The 25,705-nt window shown below is 26.9% G+C and overlaps 9 protein-coding genes across 9 annotated transcripts; 6 read left to right on the top strand and 3 right to left on the bottom strand. All coding sequences in view use genetic code 12, as the record gives it.

The window, feature by feature from the left end:
- Window positions 1-561: 561 nt before the first annotated feature.
- On the top strand, window positions 562-1,497 carry SAM4 (S-adenosylmethionine-homocysteine S-methyltransferase; the record flags this gene model as incomplete). Its single annotated transcript, XM_051756278.1, has 1 exon — window positions 562-1,497. The coding sequence occupies one exon, from the start codon at window positions 562-564 to the stop codon at window positions 1,495-1,497; it is 936 nt and encodes a 311-aa protein (XP_051615356.1).
- Window positions 1,498-2,371: 874 nt separating this feature from the next.
- Window positions 2,372-4,024, top strand: KGF55_001676 (flavin-containing monooxygenase; the record flags this gene model as incomplete). The annotated part of the gene is made up of 1 exon (XM_051756276.1): window positions 2,372-4,024. One exon carries the CDS (start codon window positions 2,372-2,374, stop codon window positions 4,022-4,024), a length of 1,653 nt encoding a protein of 550 aa, XP_051615355.1.
- Window positions 4,025-5,230: 1,206 nt separating this feature from the next.
- KGF55_001675 (uncharacterized protein) lies at window positions 5,231-5,599 on the top strand (the record flags this gene model as incomplete). Its single annotated transcript, XM_051756275.1, has 1 exon — window positions 5,231-5,599. One exon carries the CDS (start codon window positions 5,231-5,233, stop codon window positions 5,597-5,599), a length of 369 nt encoding a protein of 122 aa, XP_051615354.1.
- A 2,595-nt stretch (window positions 5,600-8,194) lies between these two features.
- Window positions 8,195-11,311, top strand: GCV2 (glycine decarboxylase subunit P; the record flags this gene model as incomplete). The annotated part of the gene is made up of 1 exon (XM_051756274.1): window positions 8,195-11,311. The coding sequence occupies one exon, from the start codon at window positions 8,195-8,197 to the stop codon at window positions 11,309-11,311; it is 3,117 nt and encodes a 1,038-aa protein (XP_051615353.1).
- Window positions 11,312-11,949: 638 nt separating this feature from the next.
- On the top strand, window positions 11,950-13,947 carry KGF55_001673 (uncharacterized protein; the record flags this gene model as incomplete). Its single annotated transcript, XM_051756273.1, has 1 exon — window positions 11,950-13,947. One exon carries the CDS (start codon window positions 11,950-11,952, stop codon window positions 13,945-13,947), a length of 1,998 nt encoding a protein of 665 aa, XP_051615352.1.
- Window positions 13,948-14,194: 247 nt separating this feature from the next.
- Window positions 14,195-15,571, bottom strand: TEF2 (translation elongation factor EF-1 alpha; the record flags this gene model as incomplete). Its single annotated transcript, XM_051756272.1, has 1 exon — window positions 14,195-15,571. One exon carries the CDS (start codon window positions 15,569-15,571, stop codon window positions 14,195-14,197), a length of 1,377 nt encoding a protein of 458 aa, XP_051615351.1.
- Window positions 15,572-17,047: 1,476 nt separating this feature from the next.
- Window positions 17,048-19,042, bottom strand: SDS24 (Sds24p; the record flags this gene model as incomplete). The annotated part of the gene is made up of 1 exon (XM_051756271.1): window positions 17,048-19,042. One exon carries the CDS (start codon window positions 19,040-19,042, stop codon window positions 17,048-17,050), a length of 1,995 nt encoding a protein of 664 aa, XP_051615350.1.
- A 2,984-nt stretch (window positions 19,043-22,026) lies between these two features.
- On the bottom strand, window positions 22,027-22,890 carry NEP1 (18S rRNA pseudouridine methyltransferase; the record flags this gene model as incomplete). The annotated part of the gene is made up of 1 exon (XM_051756270.1): window positions 22,027-22,890. One exon carries the CDS (start codon window positions 22,888-22,890, stop codon window positions 22,027-22,029), a length of 864 nt encoding a protein of 287 aa, XP_051615349.1.
- Window positions 22,891-23,303: 413 nt separating this feature from the next.
- On the top strand, window positions 23,304-25,526 carry KGF55_001669 (uncharacterized protein; the record flags this gene model as incomplete). The annotated part of the gene is made up of 1 exon (XM_051756269.1): window positions 23,304-25,526. The coding sequence occupies one exon, from the start codon at window positions 23,304-23,306 to the stop codon at window positions 25,524-25,526; it is 2,223 nt and encodes a 740-aa protein (XP_051615348.1).
- Window positions 25,527-25,705: the final 179 nt, after the last annotated feature.

Here is a 25,705-nt window from a genome sequence, read left to right as displayed (position 1 = left end):
AAAGAATTACTACCAATTGATCTATAAATATATCTAACTAAAATAGTCTACATCGATACATTCTATATGTAACAGCCTCTTGATGATATCTTAGATCTTGTGTAAAAAATAATTCTGATTTGTGATAGATACGACCTCACTACTCAAACAATGATTTGAAAGTATGTTAGATATAAGGACCAAAAAATTTTTGGTTTACAATTCAAGTCAAAAGGAAAGTTAAAAGAAACAAAAGTCAGATTACATCATTGATTTATAATTAGAGAACCTTTAAGACAAAAATCGGATTAATCCAACCCAACTTATTTAGGTTAATCTTTCACTTGTAGCGCTAGTAATATGCAAACATTATAAACCTAAGTTCGTTTCTTTGCTTATCGGTCCGAACTAAAAGCTTTGGTCAATTATGTTTCATAAATTCTCAGTATTGTGGTCTCAAATTATGTCTTCTTTGTGATGTAATTAATACTGATTTTTGTTCTCACTTTTGTAGAGTTTTGAAAAAATAATTAAATACACTGTCGTATCTTTCATACCAATCCTTCACATGGAAACGATGAAATGACCACTGTTTCAAATAAAAAAATCATTATAGATGGAGCATTAGGAACAGAATTAGAAAATTTAATTGATTCTAAAGTTTCATATTTACCAAGTAAGAGTCCTTTATGGTCAGGTCAAGTTTTAATAGATGCGCCGCATTTTGTTGAAAAAGTTCATCAATCATATATTGAATCAGGCTCAAATTTAATTATAACTTCAACTTATCAATTATCTTATAAAAGTTTACAAAAACATACCAAATTTAATGATGATGAAATAAAAAATTTATGGCAAAAATCAATAGATGTTATATATGAAGCTATATCGAAAGCTAGTTCAACAAACAAATTTAATAAAATCCAAGTTGCTGGTTCAATAGGTCCTTATGCTGCATTTCTGGCTAATGGATCTGAATATACTGGAGATTACGGTCTGATAAATATTTTAGAATTACAAGAGTTTCATAAACCTTTGGTAGAATTTTTTTCAATCAACAAAGGAATTGATTTCCTATTATTTGAAACAATACCGAATTTTTTAGAATTAAAAGCTGTTAATGAATATATGAAAGAATCAAAAATTAAAGATTATGTCCTAAGTATAACTTGTCAATCAAAAGATAAATTAACAGATGGAACACCACTAGAAGAAGTTAAAAATTATCTTGATTCAAATTATGATTCAAAATTATTAAGTATAAATTGTGTTGATTATACTTTGATAAATAATATAATTTCTCAATTTCCAGGATATAAATTTTATATATATCCAAATTTAGGATTTGAATATGATTCAAATTTACATCAATTTAAACCCAAAGATTATACAGGTGAAAATACATGGAAAAAATTTATTGAAAATTTAAATAAAGATGAAAGAATCTTGGGAATCGGTGGTTGTTGCAATACTGGACCAAAAGAAATTAAACAAATATATGATATAGTGAATTCCTAGGTATTGTTTTGTTGTTGTTGTTCTAGTTGCATTTGAATTACTTATACGGGTATCAGTCTAGATCCATTGCCATGACTTAATTCTCCCTAGATCTACTTATCGAGAGATTCAAAGATCATACGACTAAAGATTATTATAAAATTTCATGATTTGTTGAAGCATATTACGCTAACTAAAACTTTTATAACATGAAATGATTCAGGTACAACCAGAAAAAGAAAATAAAGTATTGTTAAGTCCGATATAATATCGTAAAATCCGAGACCTGCATAATATTTGAAAATTTGTTGGTTTACTATCAATGAAAAGTTCAAACAACTTTAATATGTATGTATCTTTGTAGATTAAGTCCTTTGAAGCCTCTTAATTTAAGTGTAATCAATTAATTCGTACTGGTTTTAAAACAATTTAGTCAAGTGGTTTGTTTTGTAAAAAGATCCGCTTTTTCACATTAAAAAATGTCAGGGAATCCAAAAATTTATCCGTAAAAGTACTTACAACTAAATTCAGCTGAAAAATCGGAAGCATGGCTCTTACTAAATCAACTAGTATCAACGCCTTATTTAACTATTGGTGTAATGTTTCTTTTATTTGGTTTGTGAGTGTAGCACAATACATGTTAAAACATCGTTTGATTTCAAGTTATTTAACACATGAAAAAAAACGGTAATTCTTTCAACTTTATTTTTGTGTCATATTCCCCACTTTAGTTAAAATTTATATCAACATCATTTACAATTTCATATTATAATTTGAAAATACTACTGATTTAACTACTTATAGATATATATATCGAGAGATCTGTCAAAAAAACTTTCTAATTCATTCAACATTATCTAAAAAACTTGTATAAACATTTCACCATCAATTCAATATGTCTTCAGTCACATTAACAAAAGAATCTCATAAAAATCCAACAAAATTTAGAATTAAATATGATGATTGTAAAGATGTTTTAGGACCAGAAGAAAAAGCTAAAAATCATATTAATGATTCATTACCAATACAACATTCATCATCAAAAGTTTCAATTATTGGAGCAGGTTTTGCAGGTATTGGAAGTGCAATAAAAACAATTAAAGATTTAAAAGTTGATGATATTACAATTTTTGAAAAACATGATAATTTTGGTGGAACTTGGTATGCAAATACTTATCCAGGTTGTGCTTCAGATATTCCTGCTTTATGGTATTCATATTCTTTTGAATTAACATCAAATTGGTCAAGAATTCAACCTCCTCAATATGAAATGGAAGAATATATATTAAGAGTAACTTCAAAATATAATTTAAAAGAAAAAGCAAAATTTCAAACTTTTATTGATAAATGTATTTTTAATAATAAAACTGGAATTTGGACATTATATGGTCATAATATAAAAACTGGACAAAAATTTGAACATACATCTCAAATATTATTAGGTTGTTCTGGTGGATTAGTTAATCCAAGTCAATTAAAAGTTGAAGGAATTGAAAATTTTAAGGGTAAATATATGCATTCAGCAATTTGGGATCATTCAGTTGATTTTAAAAATAAAGATGTTGTAGTTGTTGGTAATGGATGTTCTGCAAATCAAGTTGTACCTGCTTTATTAAATGATCCTCAATATAATGTTAAATCAATTTTTCAAATTGCAAGATCAAAACATTATATAATGCCCCCTGTCCCCAAAATTTTATTTTATTTATATCGATTATTAAGTTTTAATTATTTTACTTTATGGTTAGTAAGATTTTTAGTTATTTTCATTGCTGAATTAAGAGTTCCATTATATAAAGGTAATGGTATATTATCAAGAATTGTAAGATGGATAAATACAAAAGTTTCAGTAAATTATATGAAAAAAAATTCTCCAAAAAAATATCATGATATTATAATACCTGATTATAAAATTGGTTGTAAAAGATTAATTTTTGATTATAAATATGTTCCTGCATTAAATGATCCAAGAATTGATGTTACAAATCGTAATATACAAAAAGTTGTTGAAAATGGTATTATATTAGATAATGGAGAATTTATAAAAGCAGATATTATAGTTGCATGTACTGGATATGATATTTTTAAATCTTTTAAATTACCAGTAAGTACAACAGATGGATATTCAATGAATGAATTTTGGGATAAAGAAGGTCCAAGTGCTTATCGTACAATAATGGTTAAAAATATTCCAAATTTTTTTTTAATTGGTGGACCAAATTCAGCAACTGGTCATTCATCAGTTGTAATGGCTATTGAAAATGGTATTGATTATTATTTAAAAGTTGCAAAACCAATAATTGAAGGAAAAGATAAATCAGTTGTAGTTAAAACTGAAGCTTATGATAATTGGTTTAAAACAATTCAAGAAGAATTAAGAAAATCTGTTTTTGGTACTGCTTTTGGTGGTTGTATTTCATGGTATGCAAGTCAAGGAGTTAATCCAACTGCTTATGCTTGGAGTCAAATTCATTATTGGTATGTTACTCATTTTCCAAATTATAAAGATTTAATTTATAAACCTGAAGATAATAAAAAGATAATATAGACTATTAAATAGAATTAAATAAATTATAAAATTTTTAAATTTATGGTTCTTGATAATTTTGGAAAACATGTGTATAAATTTTATTCAAACAATTTTAATTTAAATTGGATATCAACCGTTGCTCCATTCAACGGAGTGTATCTATTAATTTTTAATCTACAACTTCAATCAAGACCCATTAATTACATCAATTAGATGATATCAGTCTCCTGAGTGGTAAGATCATCAATCTAGCAAATCAAATTGGGGTAATATCTATTTTCTTGGGTTTAATCATCATGAGAATCGTCATAAAAAGCTTTTTTAAAGATTTTGAAAAGCTTAAACTACGGAATTGATGTAATTACAAACTTTTTAAAAGGAGATTCAATATTATTTTTAATCTCCTTCACTATACAAAATTAATATGGATCTTTCTATTAGAATATATTTATATATATTTTTAATTTACCAAATTCAGACATATTATTTAAAATACCTTGAACGGCATGAAATTAAGCTTCTGAGCCTGAATCTTAGTTACAAAACTTTCCCTGAAACAAAACCAATTTAATCTGACCTCATGGCCGTTAACGGACTAAAGCTAGTCATGTCAAAGGTTGTTGACAGAATGACTGAGATACTTGTACTGTGCTTACAATTATTTTTGATCTACCTTATGGAAAGCGATTAATATTCTATCTACTTTACGCAAGACAATAATTTTTATAGATAACGTCAGTTCAATTGCATTGGCAAAAATTCAAATATGATAGCAAGTAAGAAATTATCAATCTATGATTTGCTAGTTTATTCATGTTTGCCTTAAACCGGCATGGGTCACAAATAAATCAAGAAAAATTTGTTGTTTCAAAATATGGTTGCAAAGCTTAATTATATTTTGCAACTATTTGACAATACCAACCAAAACATAAAAAAAAAAAAAAACATGAATTAATTCAACCAAAGTTTAATAAAGTAATTGAAATAGATAAACTTGATGAATTTGATAAAGAAAAACTTGCAAAATATGATATCCCTTAAGTGTGGATGTTATCTTGAAATTTTCTTGGGATCTTATTTTCTTTAATGGAATGTTATAAAAAGATAAAACTTTCACCAAACTGAAAAGAAATAATCCTGAACTCATCAACACAACTTTCATCAATCAAATAATACTTTGAGAAATTTGTATAAATTGCATAAACTAATAAATAATTAATAAAAATGTCAGCTTCTACATCACTTTTTAGTCAAAATCCAAGTCATGATTATGTAACTGAAGTAGTTGAATTAACAGAAACAACAGGTAATCAAGGTGGTAGAGGTTATGGAACAGTTAGTGGTCAAACTTTTGAAGTTGGTACTGGAGATATACCTTTAACTCAAAGTTTAGGTGCAGTTTATCAAATTGATATTTATGAAATTGCAGAGCATACTACGGATGGGAGAACAGTTCATCAATTACGAGGACCAGTTTATAGTTCAACATCTACTGTTCTTAGTGGAATTAGTGGAAATGATCAATCTAAATTGGGTGTAAGTGGATTCATTGTCTTTTTATTGGTTTTCATTAATACTTTGTTAGGAGTTTAAATATGTTTGATATGAATCAACTTTAAGATGTGATTTTCACCTAACGTTCAAATTTTTTATATTTTTATTTTGACTAATACTTCATTACTTTCAGACTTAATTTTAACAATTTTTTTTTCAAATATTTGGTCATTTTTTATTACATTTGCTTTAATTGATATTCATAAATCACTACCTTTTTTTTATTTAATTGATTTATTTCAATCAAAGTAACTTTTTAAATAAATTTTAATAAAAGATATGAAAAAAATAATTTGAATTCTGTAAGTAATTGAGTTAGTACTTGCTAACAGCTAACTATTATCTATTTATAAATAATATTTAGATCTCTCGTAAATGTTTCGTAAATGTTTCATCTCTTAAAATACCATGCTCAAGTGTCAAATTCAAGACCTCGGTGTCAATTCTCGAGATCGCATGGGAAAAAATTTTTGAGTGTTATTGGTCCTGAGTACATCAAATTTAAAATGATTATTGAACTGACGACCATTAATAATCATCATTTCAATAAATTGCTACTTTCATATGACTTTCGAGTTGATGGATCACAATTGTTCTTGGGTGGTCATTGTCATGAGTATTTACAAGATGATGGAATTTTGAAAATGCCTTGGTACAAATTCTAACAAAATGTTCAAAATTTCCTCAAATTGTAAAATCTCATGCCAACCACTATCCAATACAATGCTAAGTGTGATTTAGAAAAAGTTAATTGTTTAAATACTTCTAACACGTAATTAAAAATTCAATTAACACGAAATTAAAAATTCGAATGAATTGACTTTATAATTACGTGTTAGAAGTAATCAAGGAAGTAAGTCAATAAACTATCTCAATAACAACCACAAGAATAAAAGAAAAACATTTGCCCTAGTAACCCAAATGGAAATTATTCTTAGGAAAATTGTTTCATGAATCAAAACAAAAGGTCAGAAATCAAATAATTCTTCAAGTGAAAACAAAATCTATCTACAACAGCAATAATAAAATCTTTGAATCAACTTTTGATGAAGCACTTTCATCACAAAATTAAGTAAAACAGCAGGCCTGGTGAGCGGTTTTATGAAAACCTACTGAAATTGGGAGATAACTAAGACCAGGGAAGAACAAAAGAAATCACAGCAGCACTAGTGTTTAAAAATGCAAAAAATTTACAAATCCAATATTGAGATTTTAAATTTCAGGAAATGTTCTCGTTATAAATCACTATTAATTAGAGTATGGACAAATTGTTAAAAAAAAAATTGGAATTCAATAATAATTCCAAATAAAAATCAAGAGAATGATCAGTTGAGTTTGAAGGACTATTTTACAATTTGTCAATACTGTGTTGATACCTTTTATCAACATGAACATTATATTCATCAAATAGACCATTAATTTGCTTGTCTGAACGTATTTACTGGTTATCGCAATTGACCCTTTTTTAAACTTATTGACATCAACATTGTTTCTTTCACAATAGGCTAAGACAAAGTGAAACTGAAAGCTCTTTGTTGATCGAATCTACGAATTAAAAGCTTTGCCTAATTCACCAATTACTGGATCATCTATGCAAGATATTAAGGATACTATCCCTAGATTCGATCATCAATTAGGCGTAGCTGTTAAGGATACAATTCGTAGATTCGATCCATTGCGAGGTTTAAAACTGTTTTTTGAAAAGATTGCGCACTATTCAGATCATTTTACTAAGTAGTCGACAATAAATCATTCAACAATCTGGGGTAATATCGGGTTTTAAAATCCAAATACAAATTTTGCAATCTAAAAAGAAGTCAAATAATTAATTCTAATTTTAAGTAACACAAAGTTGTATTACTGTAGTAATTTAAATTTTAAACGTGTATTAAATCTGACAGCTTTTACTATAATAATAATACGTCAAGCTCTTGTTTCTTACGGAGTCAATCATTTTGCTCGTTAATAAATGAGAGTTAAAGTAAAAATTTAGGTCGACAAAAGAAGGCAAAATGTAAATTAAACTGTCCATACAAACCTAGAATTTGGTCCTAGTTTATTGCTAGTTGTTCTTTTGCTGAGAGGTATTAAAAGCTATCAACCCGGTCAAATAATGAGTTCACAACTTAGTTTGACTTCTTGTACTTTCGTGACACAAACATGTACTTCTTTATCTTAATATAAAAAAAAATATTTATTTTTTTTGATAAAAAGACGTTAAAAAGAAACGGCATTATTATTTTAAAAAAATGTAAATTTCCACTAATTATTACCATTACTACCACGAATTGTCGTTGTAATGATAATAGGATTGATGAGTGGAAGACATACAATGCCTCTTTAACCACATATCAAAATTTGAAGTAGTATTTCCTATAAATTGTGTTTTTCTAACTTCTTTTCAAATGTATGTGAATCTGAATCATAAATAAATTTATTTTTCAATTATTACATACTAAAATCACAGTTATAACATCATACATAGAAATTTTATTTTTAAATTTTTTAGAATTTATATATTCAATTTTACATTTCAAATTTTTCATTTCATTTCATTTCTACTCTTCTTAACTTTCTTATCATTAAAAACTTTACATTCTTTTCAATAGTATCAATAATAATAATAATAATAAGATGCTTAGAAGTTCAAGGTCTTTAATTAGATCATCAACAAAAACAAATTCATTTTTAAAAATCAAATCATTCAATTCAATTAAATCATCATCATCATGTTTTAAAATTACATCATCATCAACTATTCATTATAGATCATTAGCTACTTCAACTAATCAAGCAGATACTTCATCATTAAATTATTCAAAAGTTTTTAATCCAAATTCTGAAAAAGTTTCATTATTAAATTTAGATACTTTTGCAAGAAGACATATTGGACCAAATCCTGAAGAAGTTAAAAAAATGTTGGAAACTTTAGGTTATTCTGATCTAGATGAATTTTTATCAAGTGCTGTACCTGAACATATTTTATTTAAACGTAAATTACAAATTGAACCAAAACAAGGTTTTACTGAACAAGAAATGTTAAAACATTTACATGAAATAGCAGGAAAAAACAAGATATATAAATCTTTTATTGGTAAAGGATATGCTGGTACTATATTACCGCCTGTTATTCAAAGAAATTTATTAGAATCACCAGAATGGTATACTTCTTATACTCCTTATCAACCAGAAATATCTCAAGGTAGATTACAAAGTTTATTAAATTATCAAACTATGATAACTTCATTAACTGGATTAGATATGGCAAATGCTTCATTATTAGATGAAGGTACTGCTGCAGCTGAAGCAATGAGTTTATCTTTCAATAATGCAAAAGGTAAAAAAACCATATATGTTATAGATTCAGAATTACATCCACAAACTAAAGAAGTTATAAAATCAAGAGCTGAAAATATAAGTGTTGAAATTAAAGAATTAAATTTATCAACATCAGAAGGTATAGAAGAATTGAAAAACAATATAAAAAATGTTTGTGGTGCTTTAGTACAATATCCAACTACAAATGGTTCAATTCATAATTATACTGAAATAGGAGAGATTTTACATGAAAATAAAGTATTATTTGCAATGGCTACTGATTTATTAGCATTAACATTAATTAAACCACCAAGTTATTATGGTGCTGATATAGCATTAGGAACTTCACAAAGATTTGGTGTACCATTTGGTTATGGTGGACCTCATGCTGCATTTTTTGCTACATCACAAAAATATGCAAGAAAAATTCCTGGTAGAATTGTTGGTGTTTCAAAAGATAGATTAGGTAATCCTGCTTTAAGATTAGCTTTACAAACAAGAGAACAACATATTAAAAGAGAAAAAGCTACATCTAATATTTGTACTGCTCAAGCTTTATTGGCTAATATTGCTGCTAATTATGCTGTTTATCATGGACCTGAAGGTTTGAAAAATATAGCTAAAAGAGTTTATGGTTTTACTACATTATTAGCTAATGAAATTACCAAAAAGCATGAAATTTTAAATGATAAATGGTTTGATACATTAACTATTAAATTGAATGGAATATCATCTGATGAAATTTTAAAACAAGCTTTGGAAAAATATGGTATTAATTTATTCAAAGTAGATGATTCAACAGTATCATTACAATTAGATGAAACTGTTGAAAAACAAGATTTAATAAATTTAATAGAATTATTTACAGGTGAAATCATTGAACCATCAACTGACTTACCAGAATTGCCCCAAGACTTATTAAGAACTGATGAAATTTTAACTCATGATAATTTTAATACTCATCATTCAGAAACTGCTATGTTAAGATATTTACATCTTTTACAATCAAAAGATTTATCATTAGCAAATTCAATGATTCCATTAGGTTCATGTACAATGAAATTAAATGCAACAGTTGAAATGCAATCATTATCAATTCCAGGTTTTAGTTCAATACATCCTTTTGTTCCAATAGATCAAGCTCAAGGTTATAAAGAATTAGTTGATGAATTTGAAAAAGATTTAAATGATATTACAGGATTTGATGCAACAACATCAATGCCAAATTCTGGAGCTCAAGGTGAATATACTGGTTTATCGTTAATTAGACAATATCATAAATCAAAAGGTGAATATGAACAAAGAAATATATGTCTTATTCCTGTTTCTGCTCATGGTACAAATCCTGCATCTGCTGCTATGTGTGGTTTAAAAGTTGTACCAGTTAAATGTTTAGATAATGGATCCATAGATTTAAAAGATTTAAAAGAAAAAGCTGAAAAACATGCAAAAAATTTATGTTCTATAATGATTACTTATCCATCAACTTATGGATTATTTGAACCAGGTGTAAAAGAAGCTATAGATATTGTTCATGAAAATGGTGGATTAGTTTATTTAGATGGTGCAAATATGAATGCTCAAGTTGGTTTAACATCACCAGGAGATTTAGGAGCTGATGTTTGTCATTTAAATATTCATAAAACTTTTGCATTAAGTCATGGTGGTGGAGGACCAGGTCAAGCACCAGTATGTGTTAAAGATCATTTAAAACCATTTTTACCAAAACATCATTTTATTAAAACTCCACATTCAACTGAAGAAAGTATAAAATCTGTAAATTCTGCTCCTTATGGTAGTGCAGCTGTAATACCTGTATCATATTCATATATTAAAATGTTAGGATCAGATGCATTACCATATGCATCAACTATAGCAATGTTAAATGCTAATTATATTTTATCTAAACTTGAAAAATATTATAAAATTTTATTTGTTGATCATAAAGCATCATCAAATGAAGGTTTAAAACATTGTGCTCATGAATTTATATTAGATTTAAGAGAATTTCAAAAAATTGGTATTGAAGCAATTGATATTGCTAAAAGATTACAAGATTATGGTTTCCATGCTCCAACTATGTCATTCCCAGTAGCAGGAACTTTAATGATTGAACCAACAGAATCTGAAAATTTAGCAGAATTAGATAGATTTATTGATTCTTTTATTTCAATAAGAAAAGAAATTGATGCTTATGCTAATGGAGAACCATTAGGTCAAGTTTTAAAAAATGCTCCACATTCTCAACAAGATATAATAAGTTCAAAAGATTGGGATAAAAGAGGTTATACAAGAGAACAAGCTGCTTATCCATTAGAGTTTTTAAAAGAAAATAAATGTTGGCCAACTGTTTCAAGATTAGATGATACTTATGGTGATTTGAATTTAATATGTACTTGTCCATCAGTTGAAGAAGTAGCAGCTGATCAATAGGTATATTCAAAAGTACTGGGGTAGTTTGAATCAACTATTAATTACAAAATCATTATTCATTTCGTATTCAGCCTTTTAATAAAAAATATAAATTATTATTATTATAGAAGTAATTATATATAAAATATATAGACTTAAAATTCACATTTTTAATATCATTTCAATCTAATTTATCTCTTTAAATTGCAAGATAGTGTGCTTCAAGGCTCTTCCAATCTCTACTGCTGTGTGATAATAATCCATAGGTGGTGGTGTTAATAAAATTGATTACTCCATAACTTACACAAAGATAATCTTCTATTATAATTTAAAAATTAAATCTCTCCTTCAACTTTATTGTTTAAACAATCTATTCCCCAAAACACTATTTACAACCAACATTTAAATAGATTGTTTCCTTAATAAAACGATCCAGTCATACAAGCATTGAACCTACCATTACAAAGTAACTGTTGGCAATATATCTTTATATTTATCCTAGTTCTGGAGTACATTAAATGTCGTAAATATAATTATATCAACTAAATTCATATTTTTTCATCAACCACATCAAAATACATAATTTAAACTAATAAACAAATACCCCAACAATTTTTTATTTTAATCAACTAACTAGTCTATTTATTTAAACTTAGTAAATGGATTGGTATACAAATTCAAATCATAAAAAAAGAAATTCGTTAAATAATAACAATTTTGCAGGTTTAAATTTAAATTCAACAACAACAATTCAAAATAATAATAATAATAATTTTAATGGAAGATCAAGTGGTCAAAATTCACCTGCTACATCATATTCAAATTTAAACAATAATATAGATAATATAAATAATTCATATCATAATTATTCTATGAAACATCAACATCATAATCATCATCAACAAAGTCAACAGATTCCATATTCACAATACAATAATCAAAATTTACAACCTCCATATCATATAAATACAACAGGAAGGAGTCCTAGTCAAATATCTACATCACCATCAAATATGACAACACCAATTGGTTTCACGTCTTCAAATATTAATTCTTTATCTAATACTCCAATGATTAATGCATATACTTCATCTAATTCTAATTCATCTTCAATTCCAATTAATAATCCAATGTCTGCTATACCAAATTATATGACATCATCATCAAATAATACTCCAATTGGATCAAGTACAACTCCAGTTGAAAGAAATTCATATTATTTTAGTCAATTTCCTTTATTTACTTGTGATTGGACTACAATAAATAATAATTCATTAAATTGTATTGCTTTAGGATCATATAAAGAAGGTTTTACAAATAAGTTAGAAATTGTTCATGGTACAAATTATGATAATGAAAATCAATATTCACGATATCAACAACAACAACATCATCCACATCTTAATCCACAGATACCAAACTCCTCTTCATCTTCTTTACTTCCAGATGGATCTAGTCTACCGAACAATACAAACAATTATTATGATGATTATGATAATTCAGAATCAGATGGAATTTTATTTCAAAAAGTTGCAGAAACTAATTTAAATTATCCAATAACTCATTTAAAATGGGATCCATCAATGTTAAAATATAATAATTATGATTCTCAAAGATTAGCTGCTTCAAGTGAAGTTTTAAGGCTTTATAATGTTAAAGAATCAAATGACTCCAATTTTAATTTGATACAAACTCATATATTAGCTAATAATACTGCTACAAATACATCAAAATCATCAACATCAAATTTACATGATAATGATATTAATACTTTACCTCCAGTAACTTCATTTGATTGGAATACAACAGATCCAAATATTTTAATTACTTCAAGTGTTGATACAACTTGTACAGTATGGGATTTAAATCGATCTCATTCATATGATGAATTTACAGATACTGCAGTTGTAAAAACTCAATTAATTGCTCATGATTCAGAAGTTTTTGATGTTAAATTTATTCATAAATCAACAAATGTATTTGTATCAGTTGGAAATGATGGATCAATGAGAGTTTTTGATTTAAGATCATTAGAACATTCAACAATTATATATGAACCACAACCAGAACCTCCATCAACATCAACAACAAAAAAGAATATACAATCTCAAAGAATTCATTCATCAAATTTTAATTCAAAAGCATTATTAAAATTATCAGCTTCAAATATTGATCAACATCATTTAGCTACTATAGGAGTAAATTCAAATCAAATTATAATAATAGACATGAGAATGCCAGGTATACCAATGGCAACAATAGATGGTTCAATAAATTCAAATCCAAATTTCTCATCATCAGCTTCAATAAATTCAATATCATGGCATCCAACATCAAATTATTTATTATCTGGTGGTGATGATTGTCAAGCATTAGTATGGGATATAAATAATTTACATAACAACCATAACTCAAATTATACAAATTCTTCAAGTTCTTCAAGTTTATCAAATGGAGGAAATAATGGAAATAATGGAAATAATAATGGAAATGATTCAACAAGTAGTAGTATTAATGGAGGATCAGGACTTATAATTGATACTCCTGTATTAGCTTATGAAGAAGATTTAGAAGTTAACAATGTTTGTTGGAAACAAAATTCTGGTGATTATATGGGTGTTGTTAGTGGTAAAGGATTTCAAGCGGTTAAGATATAATACTTATCATTTAGGTTCATACTCGTAGTATTAATGTTTAATAAAACAATTTTCAATTCATCTTTAAGAGAGTCTTACTAATTTTTCATACTCTACAATAATAACAAAGATCTTTTTAAAAAAATTTATTTTGATAAAAAAAAATTTCTCTAAATATTACTATATATCGATAAATTAAAACTTAATAAAAAAACATGATGATGATGATTTTAAAACAATTATAAAATAAGATTAATCACTGATCAATTTATTTTTTAGCAGCTTTTTGAGCAGCTTTAGTAACTTTACCAGCTTTATCTGATTTTTCAACTGATTTAATAACACCAACAGCAACAGTTTGTCTCATATCTCTAACAGCAAATCTACCTAATGGTGGGTAATCAGTGAAAGCTTCAACACACATTGGTTTAGTTGGAACCATTTTAACAATAGCAGCATCACCTGATTTAACAAATTTTGGATTTTCTTCTAATTTTTTACCAGTTCTTCTATCAATTTTTTCAATTAATGTATCGAATTTACAAGCAATATGAGCAGTATGACAATCTAAAACTGGAGAGTAACCAGCTGAGATTTGACCTGGATGATTTAAAACAATAACTTGAGCATTGAATGAATCACAACCTTTTGGTGGATCATTTTTAGAATCACCACAAACGTTACCTCTTCTAATTTCTTTAACTGAAACGTTTTTAACATTGAAACCAACATTATCACCTGGAACACCTTCAGCTAATTGTTCATGATGCATTTCAACGGATTTAACTTCAGTAGTAACACCAGCTGGAGCAAAAGTAACAACCATACCAGCTTTGATAACACCGGTTTCAACTCTACCGACTGGCACAGTTCCAATACCACCAATTTTATAAACATCTTGTAATGGTAATCTTAATGGTTTATCAGTTGGTCTTGAAGGTGGTTCAATAGCATCAATAGCTTCTAATAAAGTTTTACCAGTTGATTTACCAGCTTTAGTTTCTTTTTCCCAACCTTTATACCATGGACAGTTAGTTGATGGTTCAATCATATTGTCACCATTCCAACCTGAAATTGGAACGAATGGAACTGTTTTTGGATTATAACCAACTTTTTTAACGAAATTTGAAGTTTCTTTTATAATTTCTTCAAATCTATTTTTATCCCATTTAACTGAATCCATTTTGTTAACAGCAACAATTAATTGTTTAACACCTAAAGTATAAGCTAATAAAGCATGTTCTCTGGTTTGACCATCTTTTGAAATACCAGCTTCGAATTCACCAGTACCACCAGCAATAATTAAAATAGCACAATCAGCTTGTGAAGTACCAGTAATCATATTCTTAATAAAATCTCTATGACCTGGAGCATCAATAACAGTAACATGATATTTTGGAGTTTCGAATTTCCATAAAGCGATATCAATGGTAATACCTCTTTCTCTTTCAGCTTTTAATTTATCTAAGACCCAAGCATATTTGAAAGAACCTTTACCTAATTCAGCAGCTTCTTTTTCGAATTTTTCAATGGTTCTTTTATCAATACCACCACATTTATAAATTAAATGTCCAGTAGTGGTTGATTTACCTGAATCGACGTGACCGATAACAACGACGTTAACGTGAGTTTTTTCTTTACCCATTGTGATTAATGATTAATTAAAGTTAAGTTGAAGAAGAAGGAAGGAAAGAAAGAAGAGAAATAAGAAGAGAAAATTTTTTCAATAAAAATTGGACAACTCATTTTTTTTTTTTCAGAGATAAATTTTTCAAGTTACAAAATTGAAGGAGACTTGTAATGAATACAAAAACAAAGAATTTTCAGACATTTAGTTTGAATCATAGTAATGATAGTAGTTATTTGACTCAATTGAAGAGATATACATCATTCAAATTGAACTATAAACAGTAAAAACAAAATAGACTAAATCAGTGACTCAATTGAATTCGATTTACTTACAATTGTACATATGACCAATAACAAGAATCAAATTCTCCCAGCTCCTTGTTATGACAACATTGCACTACCAAATGAATTATAGGAAGTTTTCAAACAGTTCAAAGTCAAATTGATCTAAACTTTGAAAACGAATGTTAACATTTTGTTAGATCCAAATATGAGTCATTAAAAGTTGTAGAGTAAAAAACAGGAAAATGCTTTTTTGGGTGGCAAATGAGAAGTGTTTCATGTGTTTTTAACGTAATAATATTATGATACTGGATAATGTCGGATTATAATAATTATAATGAAAAAATTCGTCTGAATAATAAATAATATCTATCTAAACTTTATTATATTTTATCTCCTCATCATCTCTGTCTTGTTTCATATTTCAGGGTGAAAAATTTGTAGAATAGTTTAATGAGCAATTGAACTATAAATAGAATTATAATCTACTCTACTATCTGTGACTAATACAATTGATTGAATGAATCCAAACATTTAATAGATTCACTTAACATACATAATTTGATTTGCCTTCTTGATTTGATTTTTAATTTATAAAAATAAATTAAGTGATAGCATCGTAAATAAAAAATGTCTGATTTGAAAAAGTGTCTGTAATTTTTCACCCCTCCGTTTAATTATTTAAAAGTTGATTGAAAACGGGCTAGTTTCAAGTTTGTTTCGAGTAGCTTTTAATCAGTTGATGCACAGTTAAAATCAGAATTATAATGTAAATCTGTTTGTAAATTGTAGCAAGATTATAATTAATATTTGAAGTTTGACGGAGAAAAGTATGTTTCATAATTTGCAGGTGAGTGCAATATTAAGCTCAATATTTTGCAAAAGATTCAATTACAATTGATATTCATAAAATCATGGATCTTTCAAAATTTCTCCGAAGACTTTAGTATCAAATGGATGAAGAAAAGTGAATTGATCAAGATGACTTTAAGAATATTGGTCAATTCGCTACTTCATAATAGTGATAATGTTGAATAGAAGTAAGTTCTTAGCATCACAAACCAAACTCAGTATAGATGTTGTACGTTATATATATTATTATTGTTTTACCTATATATAAGAACTCTCTTAATCTCTTTCCTGAATTATATATCAAAATGCTAACTAATAATAGATTTCTTAAAATTGAAACCAAACATATTTCTTCCACTTATATAACACTGTTATTACTATTATTATGAATACTTGCTTGACGTAAAGAAGTAGTATCAATACTATCCATTGAAGATCTTGTTGTACTTGTTGAAGATCTTCTTCTAAAATTTCTTGCAGATTGAGGATCAGTTCTACGACCTTTTGAATTTGCAAATAATCCTAATATATCAGTTAATGTTACAACACCAATTAATTTCCCAGTACCTCCAATATAACCTTGTTCTTGTTGTACTGCATTTGTTGCTAATGATACTCCACTGGTATTAACACTATTTGATGATGATGATTCACTACTTATTGAATTTGATCCATTAGGACGTTGATTATTACCACCACCATTATTATTATTACTCATTAAAGTTCCTTCAACACTTGCTGCTTTATCTAATACATTTGAATCAGCAGGTAATGGATATCCAGCAGTAACTCCATTATTATTAATTCCACTATTTGGAGCACTTGAAGATTGTGAACTTATACTACTTGCTTTTCTTGAAGTATCAACAACCCATAATCTATGAGATTCAGTAGCAACTAATTTTGCAATAACTCTACCTAAAGAACTTTGATTATTTACATGAAATATTGGAAATTGATCTTGACCTTCTTCAATACCCTTTTGTGATAAATTATAACTTATAAAATTTAATACTGGTTTATATAATAAATGAGAATTTTTTGAACTTGTTAAATTTCTAACATCAACTATTGATATATTACCAATTAAAGTTTTACCTCTATCTATAACAGCTAATGATGATACATTTTCATGAAACATCTTGTATAATGCATCTAAAACAGGTTGATCATCATAAATAGTTAAAGGATTATTTGAACCAATTTTTAAATCTTGTAAAGTTGAAGAAAGATAAAATTCTAATGAAGGAAATCTTCTAGCATTTTCCCACATATATTTAATTAATCTTCTTTGAGATAATATTCCAATAATTTTAGTTGATTCATTATTTGTTATAGCAATTCTATGAACTCCATTACCTAAAGTTTCCATTACAGAAAATAAAGTATCAATTTCAACAAATTTTATAAATGGATTTTTTGGATGTAATTTTATAATAAATTCAACTGGTACTTCTTCTCCTTTTTTAGCTTTATTTATATTAAATGTAATTAAATCATGTTTTTCTTTTAATGATGATTTTTCTTCACCAATTTCATCAACATTTAATTCAGAATAATCAATTTTATTCATAATTAATAATAAGTAAGTATTCAAATCACTATAATCAAATGTTAAACAATTTCTTAAATCTGTTGGATCATCTTTTGATATTGATACAGGAACACTTGTTAAATCATTTTTAACTAAAGTTTCAAATGCTGATTGAACTGAATGAGATGCATGAATACTTATTAATTTATTTGATTCAACAATTTCAGTCAATGGAATATCACTCCAATCTGGTGCTTGTGCTGTTGTTATAGATGCATTTCTTTCAGTTGAAGAATTTGAAGGATGATGATGTAAATGATGATTAAAAGGATTTATTGAACCTTGAGAAGTTCTTGATGAAATAGATGGATTTCTTGATAAACTTAAATGATGGATTGAATCATCTTGATCTATTGGTAATGGAGGTGGTGAACTTAATAATTCAACTATAGAAGGTTTACGTGATGGATGATTTGAACCATGACTTACACTATGAGAATGTGAATGATGATGATGTGGTTGCTGTTGTTGTTGAGAAGGTGCATGATGAAAATTAGATGAAGATTGTGAAGACACAGATGCATTTGAAGATTGTGATGAGTTAGTTGAAACATGATGTAAATGAGGATGAGTATGATGAGAAGGGTATTGTTGTTGTTGCAGTTGTTGATTATGTAATTGAGCATTCGCCATTGAAGGAGAAGGTTTTGATGAATTTGGATTATTTATTGATGAATGATTAGATGCAGCTGATAACAGCGATTGTGAAACTCTTGGTGATGAAGGTGGTTGATTTCTTGGTTGAGGAGGATTTACCATGATTTTTTAATATTGATATTGTTGAATGTGGTGTACAAATAAAAGGATTAAATGAAGTTTGAAATTGGTATTGTTAAATTATAATTGAACTTTATTGACAAAATTGAGATCAATTATGTAAATTTTGAAATAAGGCTGATAAATTGTTCAAGTAGTCTTAATGATAAATATTTTTTAAGCCTTGATAAATTCGAATTTTGACTTGATATAGAATTCTAGACTCCTTTTTCAAGCACTGAATGAATTGATTCTATTGTATTATTTGCTTATTATCAATATTGCCTTAATTAAAAGTTGGTTGTAAAACTAAAATAAATAAATAAGTTGTTGTTGTTGTAAAAAAAAAATCTGTTGATTAAATGTATAAAAAAAACTTTGATATTTTTTATTATGTAATTATTATGTTAATGTTAAGTATTTTGCTATTTAATATAATATATTAATTTTGTGTAATAAAAATGATAATGAGAAACGTAGTAATATTAAGCGGAGTAAAATTGAAATGAAAATCGAAGTAAAACAGTAGTTGTTGTGCTTGTATTCTGATCTTTAGGAACAATTGAGTCAAAGCAATAAAATACCAGCTTGAATCAAATTGTTTAATGAAATGCAAAACTGAATTAAAGATCGATTGATGAATACTTTAAAGGAGTAGGAAATGAAAATTTATTTTATGTAGAGGGAATGTACAATTATCAACAAAATTAATTTGAACGTTTTGTTTTCTGTTTGATCAATATCTTTAATCTTATGAAGTGTGTACTATTCTTAGTATTGAGGCTACAAAATTGAATTTAAGTCTGACTTTCAATTAAAATTGCGGGTAAGTATTGATGAATAAATAATTGGTTGAACTGATTAAATGAGATACTCTTAAAAGATTGGTAAATGTAGTATTAATAGTAATAAAGTAGAAGTGAAAATGAGGGGATAATTTCTTGAATTAAATGTATAAGTACCTAATAATCTTAATTAGATTAAAAACAATAAGATCGAAAACAATTAATTCTAATTGAATATTAAAATGAAAGCTACAATTGTTTTACTTTCTAATAGGTTTACAATATCATCAAAGTGATAATTTATTGATTAAAACCATTTTGAAAATAAATAGAATTTTAAAGAACAGATATTATTGAAACTAGATTTTGAAAAAGGCGATGAATTAAGTTATGTATACTTACTTACTAATTGAACATCTTTAGTATGTAATATAATATTACGTATATGTATATAGGGGTAAATATTTAGACTAATTATCTAAATAGGATCATTAAGTCATTCCTCTAACAATCTTTTAAATTCCGCTTTGATCAATTTCAATTTGATTAATTTGTCCCCCATTACGATAGCGTTTATGACGAGTCAGACCTCTTGAAGAGAAACGGAAACAAAATTGGAGAAATGGAAACAAAATTGCTAGCATTTAGACCATTGATGTAAAAGTGATGAATTGTATACAAATTAAAATAGGAGAGAGTTGTCTTACACAAAAACTATACATGTTGCAAAATTAATCAATTAAAATAAGATCAATCACAAAAGTTTAGATTTTATTATTTCAAATACTGATCTAGAATTTCTTGCATAATAGGAGTGACACCCTCGTTCAACTATGATTCTTCAGAACCTGATTTACACTTGTCGTATCCAAGAAAACCTAGAACTTTTAACGCCAATTGAAGTTGGAGAGACAAAGAGGAACATGATATCTAAAATTAGATAGGTTTATTTTCCACGAGCACGAACAAATAAAATGTTTGTGTTTCATATTTTCTCACATTAATCTCCTAAATTTACATTATATCCCTCGTCAAGATAACCAACTTCATAATCTATATTTTCACATGTCACTTTGTCAATTAAATTGAATCATTTATTCAAAAGCTTTTTAATTTGGTAATAGTGTGAAACAAGCAACAAGCCAAAACTCTCATAATATTATGTAATTATACGTTGATGCAACTCGGAAGGAAGAAAGGAAAAAAAAATTAACATTCGATTATTTTTTCTCATTTTCAAACATTTATGGTGTTAATTCTTTCAAGAAACAATGAGTGGACTTAGATTATTATTTTTCTTCTTATTTTCAATCAAAATCTCATGCCATATTTTTTGATTAAAGTAGTTTAGAAATATACTTCATATGATATATTATTTAATCGGACTTAATATCTCATTTTTGTTACTTTTTTTTTTTTGATTGCAAAATGTAAAATCTCATGAGTTTTAAAATATTATTTTGAGCCCAGTTCCTAGTCATGTTAGTCATATTTTCTATGTAAACCAATCAGTTAGGTTTTAAGACAATCCTATCACCTTGCATTGGAAGCCAATGTCTTTTAATAAGCCTGTGGATTTTCATTTCTAAGATCTAGAAAAACAGTATGCAGAATTTGAATTCACATTTTCAGAGCTTTTGCAATCGACTTTCAACATTAATCCCTTTAGATCAATTAAGTATTGGTTTAAGGACACATTCGTTTCTAAAATTATTTGATTTAATGCGTTAGTTTTTGAAAATTAACTTTTCGTTAAATTTTTTTAATTGCACAACGGCTGCTAATAATTTACCCACTTCATTTAAAAATGGTGCAAAATTAAACTAAATTTCAGCACATGTCAATCACCATTATTGAAATGTTGGAGATATCAACTACTAGAAAGTTATACTGATAAGACTATATTGTAAAATTTGGTTGAAGTTTTAGTGTCGAAGATCCCCTTAGTTTGTTCCAAAGTTTACTACATCTGAAACAATTTTTTTATATGTAGGAAAAAATGTAAGGATAAACATTTGATTTTAAAAGAACAGATAAAAAGTTAGAGTAAAGTAGAAATTTAGACGTCACCTTGGTAAAAACGACAACTCCTATATTCTTTCATCATCTCAAAAGCTCTAAACGTCATAAATTAAGTCTCTACACCTTAAGCATAACTATGTACATCCATAAATCAAATATCATAATTACTCTCACATCACATTAATAAATTTCCCAAACATCTTCACAACCATGACAAAATTTTGAACAAGCAACAGATGCAGATAAAGGATAATCAGATAAACCAATTTTTTCATCAACAAATTCATCAGCAAAATTATCTTTACCTCTTGCCATAGCACCAACAAATACACATATACTTTCATCATCATCTAATGTAGAAACATAATCTTGAACTTTTCTTATTTTAGCATCAAATGATAAAGTAATTTTTTTACATTTTGTAGGTAGATGATCAGTTATTGGATTTTTTATAACTTTTAATAAAACTTCCTTTGAATTTTCAGATCTTATACTTAATTTATGTAATAATTGTACCATTAATCCACTAAATCTTTTAAAAGTTCTTGGAATTCTAACACTTGGATTTACTTCAATTAAAACACCTCTTGCAGTTTGTATATAAACTTGTAATTTTCCTGCTTTATTTATTGGAGAATCTAATAAAGTTAATAAACATTGATGAGTTATATCTGGTCTTGCTTCTGCTATATCTCTTCCCATTTTTCTTAATAATCCTTGATGATCATCACAATTTAATAAAGCAAATCTATCTCCTCCTGGTCCATTTCCTGAATTCATTTTATAAGTTTCTAAACATGCTTGTGATAATACTACTATTAATCTTTTTGTGGTTTTGTCACGAGATGTTAAAGGAGTTGGTTGTACGGGTATTAAGGAAGCTGGTGGAACTGTACTTTTTGATGTGGTTGAATTGGTGTTTGATTTGTTTGAGGATGATGAGGAGGAGGAAGGTGATGATTTTCCATCATCGGTCTGTGATGACTTTGGTGAATTGGATATGTCTTTTGTAGAACTCCTTCTTCTAGGTTGTACATCAGTCATTATGTGAGACTTGTTTAACTATGTACGGTTGTAAAGTAATTTGATCTATTTTTCAATTTGTTAATAGATGCTGCAACGATAAGATGCAATTTTTTTTTTTTTTCACTTAATTTTTCAGACCCTTTGTTTTAGCAGAACAATTTTCTCAATTGATTTTAGCTTAACCAAAAACGAGTAGAATGTAATTTGGTATCGAGCTTAAACAGGTACATTACAACTACAATGACCTCTTATGCTGTTACTGTCAGAATTTTATTTGGTCTAAGTCTGTCAAAACCCCACTTAAAATGACCTGCGTGAAAAAACGAATCTTGTACATGGAATAAATATGACGCACCTTTTTATCAGATCTATGTAACTTTGCAACCGAACCAAAATTCAATCAACAAAACTATGTCACCAACGCGTAAGATATGACGAGTTCTGATAATGATTTTGATGATGAAGACGATGAATTACTACAAGAATTTTTAATTGGTAAAACACAAATTCCATCTACTAAAACTCAACAAGTTTCAAATACAACAATAACACCTCAAACAACAACAGTTCCATTAGCATCACAATATTCAAATATTCCATTAAATAATGAAATTCAAAATAAATTATTTCAAGCAGATGGAGAAATAGCAACATTAAAAGCTCAAATATTACAATTACAAAATTCAAAACGTGAAGAAATTTCACAATTAAAACAATCATTTGACGCGTTAAAAAGATCAAAAGAATCAGAAACTATTGCATTAAATGAAGCTATAAATAAATTAGAAGATGATAGAAAATTTTTAAAAAATGAATTAATAACTAGTAATGCTTTAAAAAAGAGAAAAATTACAAATGGATTTACACAAGTTCCACCTCAACAACAACAAATTAGAAGTAATACTCGTCAAAATAATGAGAAGGTTGGTGACAAAAAGGGTCAAGATGCCAGAGCTTCAACACCGGATCTGTCACTAGTTATAAAACCTATTCAACAAGTTCAACTAATTAATCCAACAAACGAGACGGCTAAATTAATTGAACAATTATGGAAATATAGTATAGTTGGAAGTCCTAGAAAATCATTTGATTACTTGAGTAAAATATGTTTTGATTTTGATATGGAAACATCATATGGATACAAGATCAAACGACGTCAATCTTTATCATCATCAATTATGGAAGTATTAATGACAATGAAAGATTTAAAAATAAATGAAATGATTGAAAAATTCACATTATTCTTGTTAGATATTATCATACAATCATTAGATAAAAAATCAGTAGTATCAATTCCCTATTTAATTTCATTAATCTTTTGTATTATTAATTTCAGTCCTGATTCAGTTTCCAAAACAGTTATTATAAAATTAATTCAACAATTTTCAAAATTATCTAAAAAATATTTATTTTTACTAAATCCAAATTTAGAAGAAGAAGTTGATTTTGAAAATTATCATGATGTTCCAAATCAAGTTATTGCAATTGAAAAATATATTTTAATTTGTTCATTTGATTTAATTGAAAAATTAATTTCAATAAGTTCAACTTATGATATTGAATTTATTAAAAAAATTTGGCTGAATCAAATTTTAACTAATGATTTAATTAAAACTTGTTTACCTCAAAATGAAGAAAGATTTAAAACTGTTGCTCAAATTAATATAATGTTTAATATTGTTGAAATGTTATCTTCATCAATTACTGAAGATACTTTTGGATTTAATGAACCTTATTCAGATGTATCTATGATAACATCTTTAATGAAAATTTTTACTATAGATATACCAATAAAAGATGGATTTAAATTTTTTGGATTAAATAGATTTTTGGGAAATAATTTTGATATGAAAATTATTGATTCAACAATTCCAATTGAACATGATAAATTAGGCAATTATTTAATTGTAATTCCTCAACCTATTTATAAAGTTTCAAAACAAATTATTATTCCATCAAATGATTTAGAATTTAATCATGAAAAACATCTACTTAATTTAAAAATTAAAGTTGCAGAATTATTAATATCAATTATAATTACAAAACAAACTATTGAATTTTTACATAATAAAGAATACTTTAAATCATTTATACGAATTTTATTGATTGAACAAATTTATATAACTAAAACACCAAGATCAAAATTAATTCATTATAGAATTCATTTAATTGGTTTAATAGTTAGAATTATAAATTATTTAACTCAAGATTTACATGAAGCAAACGATTTAATTTATAGTCAAACAATGTATGAAATTTTTGTTGTATTACTGAGAATTGCATTTGGATCAGATTCTTTATCAATTGATGCTCATAAATTATTAACAAAAATAAGATCAAAAGGTCATTATAATATTTCAATTTTTAATGAAAATTGTGAAAAAAATTCAAGACAAATGAATCATTTAACAATAAGAGATTTTGAAAAAAATGGGAAATTATTAGCTGATATTGAAAGTGATTATGCAAATGGATTTGAATTTCCTTATGAATCTGAAACTGTTGAATTATCAAGAGAAATTTTAAATAGATTTGTAAATCATGAAGAAGCTGATAATCTTTATTTTAATATGAATTATGAATCTGATAATGATGATGAAATGAATGATATGGATAAATATAATAGAGAAAGTGATGAAGAAATGGGTATATAGATTGTTTGATAAATATAATGCAAGAAGTGAAAGATAATGCAATCTCTACAATTCCTCATATGTGTTTTCTATTTTCACATTAATTTACAGTGTGTATTTTTGATGTCCAATCATGATGTATACGTAACTAACAACTTAATATTACTTAAAAAATATCTCAACTTTATAACAATTTGATG

Source organism: Candida pseudojiufengensis (genome assembly GCF_024610245.1).
Source record: "Candida pseudojiufengensis strain CBS 10847 chromosome Unknown scaffold8, whole genome shotgun sequence".
NCBI classification, from domain to species: domain Eukaryota; kingdom Fungi; phylum Ascomycota; class Pichiomycetes; order Serinales; family Debaryomycetaceae; genus Lodderomyces; species Lodderomyces pseudojiufengensis.
The sequence above is the reverse complement of the archived record's forward strand: the minus strand, read 5'-3'. Positions and strand labels throughout refer to the sequence as shown.